The sequence below is a fragment of the Lutjanus erythropterus genome, chromosome 2 (genome assembly GCF_056507025.1).
Source record: "Lutjanus erythropterus isolate fLutEry1 chromosome 2, fLutEry1.hap2, whole genome shotgun sequence".
NCBI lineage: Eukaryota > Metazoa > Chordata > Actinopteri > Lutjaniformes > Lutjanidae > Lutjanus > Lutjanus erythropterus.
In genome coordinates this window covers 41,147,448-41,159,712 of record NC_139318.1, presented here as the reverse complement: position 1 = coordinate 41,159,712, position 12,265 = coordinate 41,147,448, and the positions used below count along the sequence as shown (strand labels likewise).

General features: G+C 41.2%; 1 protein-coding gene across 1 annotated transcript; it reads left to right on the top strand.

The window, feature by feature from the left end:
• The first annotated feature begins 3,958 nt into the window (after window positions 1-3,958).
• Window positions 3,959-11,174, top strand: pde12 (phosphodiesterase 12). The gene is made up of 8 exons (XM_084740083.1): window positions 3,959-5,250; window positions 6,317-6,744; window positions 7,797-7,902; window positions 8,288-8,432; window positions 8,553-8,631; window positions 8,726-8,848; window positions 8,975-9,180; window positions 10,764-11,174. The coding sequence occupies exons 1-8, from the start codon at window positions 4,679-4,681 to the stop codon at window positions 10,881-10,883; spliced, it is 1,779 nt and encodes a 592-aa protein (XP_084596209.1). The 5' UTR covers window positions 3,959-4,678; the 3' UTR covers window positions 10,884-11,174.
• Window positions 11,175-12,265: the final 1,091 nt, after the last annotated feature.

Genomic DNA, 12,265 nt, shown 5'->3' with positions numbered 1-12,265 from the left:
ACCTGTAACTGTTACAGAACCAGCTTCTGTCATATACCATTTGGAATTATCTATTGATTCTGTCCATTATAGGACTTTAGTTTTGTTTAAACCATCAATAATAAAAAAAAACAGTGTTTGATTTCAGATACCAGCACAGATGTATTTATACCATGTATGTTGATTCAAAGAGGCAGACACATGCAGAAATATGATTGAATTTTTATTGAAATTTTTTTTTTTTTTGTGGGACAAAACCTGAGCACCAGGAGTAAAACCCACACAGACAGCTGGAGATCACATCAACTACACAAAAACAAGATGGAGGTGTTTCTGTGGCGCCGCAGTGTCCAGCATGTGCTTTTTTGGAGTTGTAGGCTGGGGGATGAGGAATCGGGGGGTGGGGTCAGGGGGGGTAGAGGAGGTGGGGGTGAGGGAGGAATGATGGACGGATGAATGGGGAGAAGGTGGAGGAAGAGGTGAGGTGAAGGGGTGGAGATGGAAGTAGCTGGTGTTGCCCTGCATTAGAACCACCACCAGCAGCCTACTTATTAATTGATTAATTGATTTTATTTTATAAATTTTTTGTGGGACAAAACCTGAGCACCAGGAGTAAAACCCACGCAGACAGCTGGAGATCACATTAACTACACAAAAACAAGATGGAGGTGTTTCTGTGGCGCTGCAGTGTCCAGCATGTGCTTTTTTGGAGTTGTAGGCTGGGGGATGAGGAATCGGGGGGTGGGGTCAGGGGGGGTAGAGGAGGTGAGGATAGAGGTGGGGGTGAGGGAGGAATGATGGACGGATGAATGGGGAGAAGGTGGAGGGAGAGGAGGTGAGGTGAAGTGGAGATGGAAGTAGCTGGTGTTGCTCTGCATTAGAACCACCACCAGCAGCCAAATTATTAATTGATTGGGGTTTTTTTGTTTTTTGTGGGACAAAACCTGAGCACCGGGAGAAAAACCACACAGACAAATGGAGAACATATCAATCACACAAAAACAAGATGGCGGTGTTTCTGTGGGGGGGGGGGGGGCACTTACTGTTTTTCATTTGCCTTCTGTTTCATTTCCTCCTCTTCCCTTTCTTTCTGTCTTTTCTTTTCTTTCTTTGCTTTACGTTTCATTTCTTCTTCCTCTTGTTTTGCTTTTTGTTTACTTTCCTCCTCTTCTCTTTCTTTCTGTTTTTTCTCATCCTTTGCTTTATGTTTCATTTCTTCTTCCTCTTCCTTTGCTTTTTGTTTACTTTCCTCCTCTTCTCTTTCTTTCTGTTTTTTCTCATCCTTTGCTTTACGTTTCATTTCTTCTTCCTCTTCCTTTGCTTTTTGTTTACTTTCCTTCTCTTCTCTTTCTTTCTGTTTTTTCTCATCCTTTGCTTTACGTTTCATTTCTTTTTCGTCCAGTTTTGCTTTCTCTTCCCTTTCTTTCTCTTCTCTTTCTTTCTGTTTTTTCTCATCCTTTGCTTTACGTTTCATTTCTTCTTCCTCTTCCTTTGCTTTTTGTTTACTTTCCTTCTCTTCTCTTTCTTTCTGTTTTTTCTCATCCTTTGCTTTACGTTTCATTTCTTCTTCCTCTTCCTTTGCTCTTTGTTTACTTTCCTTCTCTTCTCTTTCTTTCTGTTTTTTCTCATCTTTTGCTTTACGTTTCATTTCTTTTTCGTCCAGTTTTGCTTTCTCTTCCCTTTCCTTCTCTTCTCTTTCTTTCTGTTTTTTCTCATCTTTTGCTTTACGTTTCATTTCTTCTTCCTCTTGCTTTGCTTTTTGTTTACTTTCCTCCTCTTCTCTTTCTTTCTGCTTTTTCTCAGCCTTTGCTTTACGTTTCATTTCTTTTTCGTCCAGTTTTGCTTTCTCTTCCCTTTCCTTCTCTTCTCTTTCTTTCTGTTTTTTCTCATCCTTTGCTTTACTTTTCATTTCTTCTTCCTCTTGCTTTGCTTTCTCTTTCCTTTCCTTCTCTTCTCTTTCTTTCTGTTTTTTCTCAGCCTTTGCTTTACGTTTCATTTCTTCTTCCTCTTGCTTTGCTTTCTCTTTACTTTCCTTCTCTTCTCTTTCTTTCTGTTTTTTCACCTCCTCTGCTTTACGTTTCATTTCTTCTTTCTCCTCCTTTGCTTTCTGTTTAATGTCCTTTTCCCCTTCTTGTAGTTTCTTCTCTTCTTTTGTTTTGTTTTTGATTTCCTTTCCTTCCTCCAGCAGGGTAACTGCCGTCTCATAGTTCTGTCCTTCCACGGCCAGTCTTACCTGGTCTGCCGGTGGCTGTTCCACTGTTGTCTCACAGGACACGTCCTCTCTGATTTCCTTGTGTTCAGTGTTGAATAACTGAAACATGTTTTTGGAGCTTTGGACAGCTCCGGTGTTGGATAGCTCATTTTTGGTGTCTTTGAGCTCCTGAGAGAGATTGTTTTTCTTATTCTTCTTTTTCTTTATAATTCTTTGACGTTTCATATGGATCTTTTTCTCTGCTTTTGTCTGTTTAGTCTTAACATTGGTCTTGTGGCACAGGAAACCTTTTCTTGTGTGGTTTGGTTTCAGACAGAGCTCCTGAAGTTCTTTTTTCTCTGCCCGCACCTTGTTGACTTTCATCTTCCAGCTCAGGTTTGTCTCAGCAAGGTCTGCCATGAACTTATACCGCATATCGACGGACTGTTGGAGGCAAGATTTGTAGGTTCGAAGACTGTCAGCTTCGATTCTCAACAGCTCATTTTTGGCCTTGTTGAGCTCTTGAGAAAGACGGTCCTTCTCATCCTTCTCTTTGTCTATTAGCTCTTCATATTTTTCACATTTTCCACAGAGTTGCAGTTTTGCATTCTCTGTCTGCAGCTGCTCTACCTTCTGCTGCAACTCATTCTGCAGTGCAACACTCCTCTGCTTCTCTTCCTGGACTTTGAGCATCTGATCTTTCAGCTCTGAGAACTTTTGCTTCTCCTTCTTCAGTGTTGCTTCAAAATTTAGCTTCTCCTCATACTTGTTGTACCTGATGGTATCCAAGTCATCCATTTTGGAAACAAGGTCTATGTGGAGAGAGCGTATTTCTGCCCTCTGTGATCTGATGATCCTTTGGTGCTTTTGATTTTGAGCGCGGTAATTTTCCGCTTTAATCTCCAAGAGCTGCTCCAACTGGCTTATCTTCAGTTTATAGTTGACGAAGACTCTTGGACGGTGTTGACGAGGATTTTCAGGGTTGTACCCTGGATTGTGTGTGGGGTCTCTTGGCTCCATCGAAGTGTTTCTTGAATACTGTGGTTGTGTGTTACCAACTGTAGATGTCTGTGATACACTGCTGTTGTTTACTGAAGGCATGTATCTGTAGTGGACTTTTAGTGTCTGTAAAAGATGGAATAGTCTCTTTAAGACGGTTGGGTTTCAGATATAGACTGGTGTTGTCTGTACTGTGGTTGTGTGTTTGTCTGTAGACGCAATAAACTCGACTCGACGGTGGAACGGGACACTTGTGTTGTGTGAAACGCGGCTGGGATTCTGTCTGTCGTGTGTACAGGAAGGTCCTAACACAGGGTTCCAGACTGTGACATCATAGCTTGTTGCCTTTGATGTCTTGAAGATCAAAGACATTCCACATTTCCATAGCAACAAATTCAAATAGCTTTATTGACACAAACAGAATATGACATCACAGAATGTTGTAAATTGACCAATCAGAATCAAGTATTTAATAAAGCTGCGTTACTATGAATGACAGATGAAATTCTGATAATTGAATCACATTACACTTGTTGTATGAAATGTGCAATTTTGACTCGATAGACTCTGTGGTAGCAATAAAATCACTTTGAATTCAATAAAATAGTTTTAATTGATATTTGGTGTAAAATTGTTGATCAAGTCAAAAAATACTTTTTTCCTTCTTACCTGTAGTGCTATTTATCCATCTAGATTGTTTTGGTGTGAGGTGCAGAGTCTTGGAGATATCAGCTGAAAAGAAGTCTGCCTTCTCTCAAATAATTATATACACACATATATATAATATATATACATATATATTTGTTTTTCTGGAAAAACTCAATAACAAAGCAAAGCACCTATCGTGTTGTTTATTGTTGTTGATCTTTTTGGTGCTTTGTGCACCACTATGTGCTTCCATTTGAGAGAGGGCAGACATCTCTAATGACTGATATCTAAATAACTCTGCAAGTCACGCCAAAATAATCTAGATAAATAAATAGATCTACAGGCCAAAAGAAACATGTTTTTCTTTTTTTCTGGTGAACTGTCCCTTTAACAGAGCACAGTATTTTTTTTTGTCACGGGCCTGCATGCTACTGTAAAGTACGATAGGTGGCAGTATACACCTAAAAGGTGGTATTGAAATCCACCAAAAAAAAAAAACAGAAGAAGAAGAAGACTTCCGGGAGACTACGAGTCATGCTACTAACAGCATATGTGCCAACTTTAGTGAATTTAATAATGCACTCCACATGATTTAAAACAACAGTTTGATTTCTGAAGCCTGTTTGTTGTTTAGTTTTGAATCAGTCAGCTGGAGGTTCAGTTAAAGTCGACATTTATCCAGTTTTGTCTTCAGGTTAGCTTTGTCGGTTAGCATTGTGGCTAACCGGTGTCACTGTAGAACTGTTCCACGACAAGGTGACGTCAGGAGTGGACCGTCCCACCTGCCGTGGACCGTTAAGTTAACGTTACCGGTGTAGTTTAGTTTATCTCTACTGTCAACTTCCTGCCGTCGGGGACTTTATGTTGAACCACCTGTCCGCTGCTCTCAGACTGTTTCCCCGCCGCCTGCTCTCGTCCTCTTCGCGGACTGTGACCAGAGCTCGCAGCCCGCTCGGCGCCATGGAACCCGCGGTGGTGAGGTGTCTCCCCGGGGAGCCCAAACTCACCATCTCCTTCTGTCTGGACGGCAGCCACAAGCACATGCTGCGGGACCAGGACGAGGCTCTGGGCAAAGTCCTGGCCCGGATCTCCAACAGCATCTCCAAGGGCCAGGGGAAGGCGAAGAAGTCCAAGAAGAGCAGGGCGCAGCAGCCGGGCGAGACCCCTCCGGAGCCCACCGTGGTGAAGCTGTACTACGGCGGGGCGGAGGTGGCCGACACGGTGCTGAACTCAGAGGCGTGGCGAGACGGAGCCGTGCTGCAGGTGGGAGACGTGAAATACTCTGTGCAGAGGAACGCTCCCACCTTCACCACCTCTGAGCTCCCGGTGTCGCTGCTGGCCGGGTTCCCGGTCTGTCCCAACCTGGAGCTGGAGTTTGGAAACCTCCAAGACTGCGAGTTCACGTGGTTCAAAGAAAATACTCCAAACACAAGGTAAACACACCGACTAAAAGTAGGTGTTATTGACTGTTTATGCAGTGCAGTATACTGCAAACCAGTACAACAACAGCTCTGCAATAAATCCTTACTTATTTTTAACTTTTTAAAAACCTGACACTGGCTTTTATGAGGATGATGCCAATATTCGAGTACAGAATACACAAATTCCCTTTTCCCAGTTTCTGTCCAAGTATTTGGAACAGATGGACCAATAATAATTTACTATGTATAACCTGGTATTGGCATATATTCTGCCAATAAATGACAAGAAACAGCAGTACAGAAATGCAGAAATGTGTTTGAGGTAATTGAGATAATGATGATAATTGAATTTAAGCCAAAATAGAGCTTAGTATTTCTGACCAATATCATTAAAAGTTTTTCACTGATCAAGTATGTGTTAGTGTGTGTGTATAAGTTGGCTAATAATAAACAGGATAAAGGCACGTAAAACATGTATGTGAGGCAATCTAGAAACAGTCTCTCCATACACAGTTTGTTCACAAAAGAGTTCTGACAATTTTTGTTTACACTGTAAAATGTCTTGCTGAACACATATTTTAGTCACAGTTCTTTAAAAACCCAATCAAAGGGATTAAAAAATATTTGTTAACTTTGTGTTTTTGTTACAGAAATTATTTGCCAATATATCATCATCATCATCATTATTTTAGACTCGGTATCTGCCCCAGAAACCGAGCGTCAGCCAGGTTATTATCCAAGGTCATGTTTACTCAAACATATAGGTCAGTTTGGCTGAGATAAATCAGTGTAATACAATAATGGATGGTAAAAAGGGTCACCAGAGCTGAACTGTGTTAGGAAGATAGAAGAACAGAATGGCACAAAAGTGCAGATATAACTTTTTTCAGGTCATCAGAGGGTTGAAAATAATAAAGCAGGATTGTACATCTACAGAGAGTACCAAGGTTGTTGTAAATCAAACCAGTAGAACTGGTTTGGTCAAATGAAACAATCTCAGATTCATTGTAATTCAGTTAAAGAAGTTATGTGACATCCTTTGTGCTTATGCATCTCTTTATTGTTGTTCCTGTCCTAGCCCTGAAGCTGCTGCACAAGTTCCAGGTCAGGACAGCGGTTGGACAGAGGTAGGATGTGGAAGAGTCCACGTCCCGTCCAATCAGGACATCGGTTACAGGCTGAAATTGCGCTGCACGCCTAAAGATGGAAGCCGCAGTGGTGTGGCTAAGGAGCTGGTCTCTGTGGGAGCTGTGGAGGCCGGACCAGGTGTGTGCACCTTCGACAACCGACACGCGTACACTGCCAAAGAGGTGGAGTGGCCGTCTGTGAGGGTGGTGTCGTACAACATCCTCGCTGATGTCTACGCCCAGACAGAACTGTCCAAGAATGTGCTTTACCCGTACTGCGCCCCCTATGCCCTGCAGCTGGACTACAGACAGAACCTGATCAAGAAGGAGCTCGCTGGATACAACGCTGACATCATCTGTCTGCAGGAGGTTGACAAAGGTAATTGATCTGAAAACGATTTTAATGACAGATTAATTGACTGTTTTTTTGTTCTGAAAGGTTTTTTTTTCATTTTCAGTCGACACAGAAGCTGCAGCAGTGTTTATGTTAATAAAGAAATATGACATTTATAACAGTTGTTATTTCTGTGAGTTGACTTACATTAACCTGCACAGCTGCAAATATCTCGTTGTCGCTTGTCAACATGTTTGGGGAACTTTTTCTGTCACTGTAACTTGTGCAGGAAGTAAAAAAAAAAAACTCCAGTTCTAGCCCAGCCCTGGCCCATAATGCTCAAGCCCTAGCCTGGCACCAGCCCGACAAAGTCCACAATATTTCAGCGATAGCCCGCCAGGTTGACACTAGTGTCACTTTAAGCTCTCTCTGAGGGGTCAATCACACCGGGGTGCACCGCTAGAAACGTGTCTCCAGCAAGACCATTGTTTTTCTATGGTACGGTTCGCCTGGCGTGCAATCCTCTCTGACACATTTTCTCTGTGATGCAAGTGAAACATCAGAGTCCAGCAGTTAATAAGTACATAAAGATTCACAGACTACCTTTTTTTTGTAATGCACATGACCAACTGGCTCGTGATTTGTTGTGAAAACTTTTCTAAACTCAGCCGAAGCACGAGAAACTTTCAGGAACTCCCCACGCTCCAGCTTGTCCCTGATGCTCTGCATGGTCAGCATTCATTACACGTGGCAGTTAACTGTTGTATTACACATGCATAAAATGTGTGTAATGCATATGAATAAAATGCTATGTATAATGTTTATAATATGATCTCCAGCAATATTTCTTTCGTTCTTAGGCACACTTAAAGGGCAGAACTTTAATGAGTCCTTTCTGACTTGATCCTGGTCTATTAAAAAAAAAAAATCCTCGAGCCCACATCTTGTATTTGGAATTTGAATATAACAAAACCAAGTCATTAGCTGATGAGAGTCCATGTTTAAAAAGTTTGTCTCCACCTTTTTGTAAAGTACTGTCATCTGCTGGTTATGTGAGTCTGCTTTCTGACTTTCTTCATGCTCTCTGGACTTTTTAGGGGTGTTCACAGACAGTCTGACTCCGGCTCTGGATGCCTTCGGCCTGGACGGTGTTTTCAGGATCAAAGAGAAGCAGCATGAAGGACTGGCCACTTTCTACCGCAGGTCAGGTCTGCTAGCAGCCAGAATGTGGAGATAATAATGTTGTCCGATGCAGTCACAGTTGGGCATTCCTGTTCGGACACAGGATTTGATCTAATTGTCTTTCTTTGAGTGCAGGAGTGTTGATGAAGAGCTATTTGACCATCTGACAAACACATTTTAGAAGTAGCATAAAGAAGTTAAAATGACTGTTACTTGGTTATCTCCGTCAAAGCAGATCATCAGACTGGCTTTTCCTGCTTGCCCACAAAGTAGATCAGACTCATCTGTTTTTTGTTTCACAGCCAAAGATCTTTTGTAACGACAGTATTAAGTTGATGTGACGTTCAACTTTCAAAAATTGGGTTTAAGTGAGATCATTAAAAATTACATCATGTTGTCTTTTTAGGTCAAAGTTTCACCTGCTGAGCTGTCATGACATCGTGCTGAGTGAGGCTTTGACCTCTGACCCCGTCCATTCTGAGCTGCAGCAGAAAGTTTCTGCTAACAGCGCTCTGAGGGACAAGATACTGCAGAGGTCCACCGCCCTGCAGGTACTGCTGTTCACCTGCTGCACAAAATCAGAATCATTCAGAAAAGAATCAATAATAGAAATGAGTGTTAGTTGCAGATCTAGTGTTGTAAACCCTCTTTCCTAAACCACGTCCCTGCAGGTCAGTGTGCTTGAGGACCTGAATAAACCAGGCAGGAAGGTGTGTGTGGCCAACACTCACCTGTACTGGCACCCGAAAGGTAACACAACTTATTCTTCAGTATGAACACACCCGAGTCATGACAGAGGAGACAATCAACACAAGAACACATCTCTAATTTTTTTCCCTTGAAGGAGGAAATGTTCGCTTGGTCCAGATGGGTGTGGCTCTACAGCACCTGAGTCATGTGATCAGCGAAGTTGCACCTGGAGCCCCTCTGATTTTTTGTGGTGACTTCAACTCCAGCCCCACCTCAGGTAACACCAGACTTCAAGGCCACAGTAACATCAGTCTCTGCTTGCATTTATGTCATTACCCCCAGCTTTCAAAAATACATTTCCTGTTATGATGGGAATGTGTTTTTCTCCTCTTCCTGTCTGCAGGTGTGTTCCAGCTGGTTACTGAGGCGGTGGTTCCTCAGCAGCATGCGGACTGGAGCAGCTCGGGGCCGGAGGAGTCCTGCAGTATGGAGCTGCTCTCTGCCTTCCCCATGCTGCTGAGCGCCTGCAGCCAGCCGGCCTACACCAACTACGTGGGAGGCTTTCATGGCTGCCTGGACTATATCTTCATCCAGCCGGACAGCATGCAGGTACTTGTACTGACACTGATACTACTAATACTGCTGCTGTGGTAACACTGTTTTTGAAGGGGTGTGTATATACTTGCAAACCCTCCTGAATTCCTCAGGAGGGTCCCTTTATTCATTGCTCTTTCCTGGTTTCTTCTTGAGGTGTCAATTCTCCTGTATTTCTCCTGACTTATGATAAATTTTGCACACTTTTTTTTACCTTTTCATTATCACAGCCTGTTTCTGACACTGTACAGCGTGTATAAAACCCATCCTTTGCAGTGAGTTAGAGACGATGAGAGAAAGGGAGAGTACGAGGACAAAGAAAGAATTGAATTTCAGGCATCTTGAAAAGAAGAATTCTTGCTTCTTATGGAAAGTTTTAAAGGAAAGGGACAAATTTTTTTCTAAGAGCAGGACAACTAACATGCCCTTAGAAAAACATCTGTACAATATTCATTTTCTGCATTATTGTAATCAAATTTGAAATGGGAACAAGTATGTCCATGTGCTGTGGTCACATTGTGTTTCCCAACTAATAAGTGTTGGTTATAGGACATCTGTAGACATCCGTTTGCAATATAACATGTATTCATTATTTTACTATTTTCTGTCTTTAAGAGTCATAATGCAGAAAATAAAGTTCATGAAACTAAATCTTTTTCATGGGGGGACCCTGAAAACCCTCTGCTTTGGTTTCAAAAGCCTCCTTATTTTGGAGGTCTCGGGGTTGGCAAGTATACGTGTGCATAAGACTAACATGACACCGTCATAACCATCACACGTGTTGTGAACATGAAGGGGGCTTTAAGAATTCATATCACTGCTGTCATTGAATGTCATTCAGACAGTTATGTCATTTTTAATGCAAAGTTGACATTGTCTTTTTTATGATGACTTGACATTAACTAAGACAAAAATTTCATAAACATGCCATATCAGGCCTAATGATCACACTTAAAAGAATTTTGCTGTTATGTGTGATTGGTTTTGATGCTGGCTGTTATGAGACCAAGTGTGTCATTAATATTTTAATTGACTCAATTACAGTGGCACATTTTTTACTTGTCATAAAGGTGTTATTACACCGTCAAATGCTTTTATTACGGTATTTTATAACCGTACAATTTGGACTTGGTCATAAAAATGCATAAAAGAGAGTTTCCTAATGGACAGATAGCCAGTTTCACTTGTTGCTAAAGTAGGCTAACCGTTAACTGCTGTTAACTGTAGCTGGTGTTAGTTGTGCTGCTAGCTGTCCTACTAGCTGTTGCCGCCGTAGGATGTGAGGAGTCAAACCTGGCTAGAATCCTGGCTGTATTTCCTTTCAAACACGCCGCTGTTGGTCTCAAAGGCTGTACTTGTTCCCAGTCTGGCTGTGTGATGTAGAAACATTAAATCTCTGGTGTACAGTAGGTTGAGAAGGGATTTTTCAGTGAAGTAGGAGAAATCTTTTGTCCAGTAGTTAAAATATACTACTTAATATTTCAATAAAGGAGAAGGAGTCAATATAATTACCCAAACAAGATGCTAACATGCTGTGTGTGTGTGTGTGTGTGTGTGTGTGTGTGTCTGTGTCTGTGTCTGTGTGTGTCTGTGTGCAGGTGGAGCAGGTGATTCCGATGCCCAGTCACCAGGAGGTCACCACATACGAGGCTTTGCCCAGCGTGGCTCACCCCTCCGACCACATCGCCCTGATCTGTGACCTGCGCTGGAACCCCTGACCTCTGACCTCAAACCACCTGGACAAAAGACATTCAGAGATCTGAACTATCAGTTTCTCCTGAAAATACATTTCTTTAGACTTGAATACTGAAATTCAACTATAGACGTCCGATCATTGACAGAAAACAGAAACACTGACAAGCAGAGAAATTATCTCACCCACAGCTGTCTTAAATTATTATACTATACTTAAATGGTGTGATTAAGTTCATATTTCATTATTTACAGGACAATAATTAATGAATTTTAATCACTGATATTCAGTGTTAGGGTTGTTACTGGAAACAATAAAGAAAGAAAGAAATGTACATTGTTTTTTATTTTTCTTGAAAGTAATTAATTACTTTGGTTGGTTTGGTACATACTCCTGACAAAAACAAAACAAAAACAACTATGTTGCACTACTGCATCACACCAGGTTAATAATTATTACCTGTCTGAGCTCATATTACTAACAGCAGTAATGTGACTCCTGTCTAAACTCCTGTTATAACGCACTTAAGACTACATGAACACTTCAGTACCCCATGACATGATTAATAAGGCAATAAATATGAATGATTTTAATTAAGGTATTTATTATGTACTCTTATTTTTGCCAAGCAAGTTTTCAGTGGTGCTTTAAGTTTATAAAATAAAGTCTGATTATACCCATGAGTGAGAGTTTGACTAATTCTTAACTGTTTTAAATTCTAATACTTTAAAACAACACTAAAAGGCAGCATGGGGAGGTGAATGTCTTCATGGACAATATAACTGACAAATAAATGGCTGATTCTAAGGTATATATGTATGTGTATGATTTTTATTTTCAGTTGATTACACACTTGAAAATATACTTCTAAATATTGTATTCCATTTCTGCCAATAAAGACCTTCAAATCTTATAGACAGGTCCATTTACAGCAATAAAAATACAACATGAGTTGTATTTTTCAAAATTATGAAATTAAATAAAATGTATTATTATTATTTTTATTTATTTATTTATTTATTTATTTATTTATTTATTTATTTATTTACATAAGTTAACATTTTAATGTAGTACCTTTAAGTTTTAAATTCCGATTCCCTCAGCAACACTTAAAGGCAGCACGAAGCAGGTGGAATGTCTCCATGGAAACGGGTATGACATCAACGAAGGTGTTGAAGCGGATGTGGAGCCGGAGGTCGGTAAACAAAGTTTGACTGACTGATGACGGACTGTAGTGTTATTTTTTCCTCCCCATTCACTCACTCATTCATTCATATGTAAATACAGATGGTATGCGTGGCATCCAACATGCCATCGCCACGCTGTTTTTCTCTGATTGGTCGGCAGCGGTCAAGAGGCAGGACCGGAGTGTTTGGGTCATACCATTGTGTCGTATGTAAGGGGCGA

Excerpts from the sequence above, each read along its gene's own strand:
- pde12 (XM_084740083.1), top strand. The coding sequence starts at position 4,679 with ATGTTGAACCACCTGTCCGCTGCTCTCAGACTGTTTCCCCGCCGCCTG. Across the intron at positions 7,903-8,287 it reads CTGGCCACTTTCTACCGCAG|GTCAAAGTTTCACCTGCTGA; the intron begins GTCAGGTCTGCT and ends TTGTCTTTTTAG. Across the intron at positions 9,181-10,763 it reads TCCAGCCGGACAGCATGCAG|GTGGAGCAGGTGATTCCGAT; the intron begins GTACTTGTACTG and ends GTCTGTGTGCAG.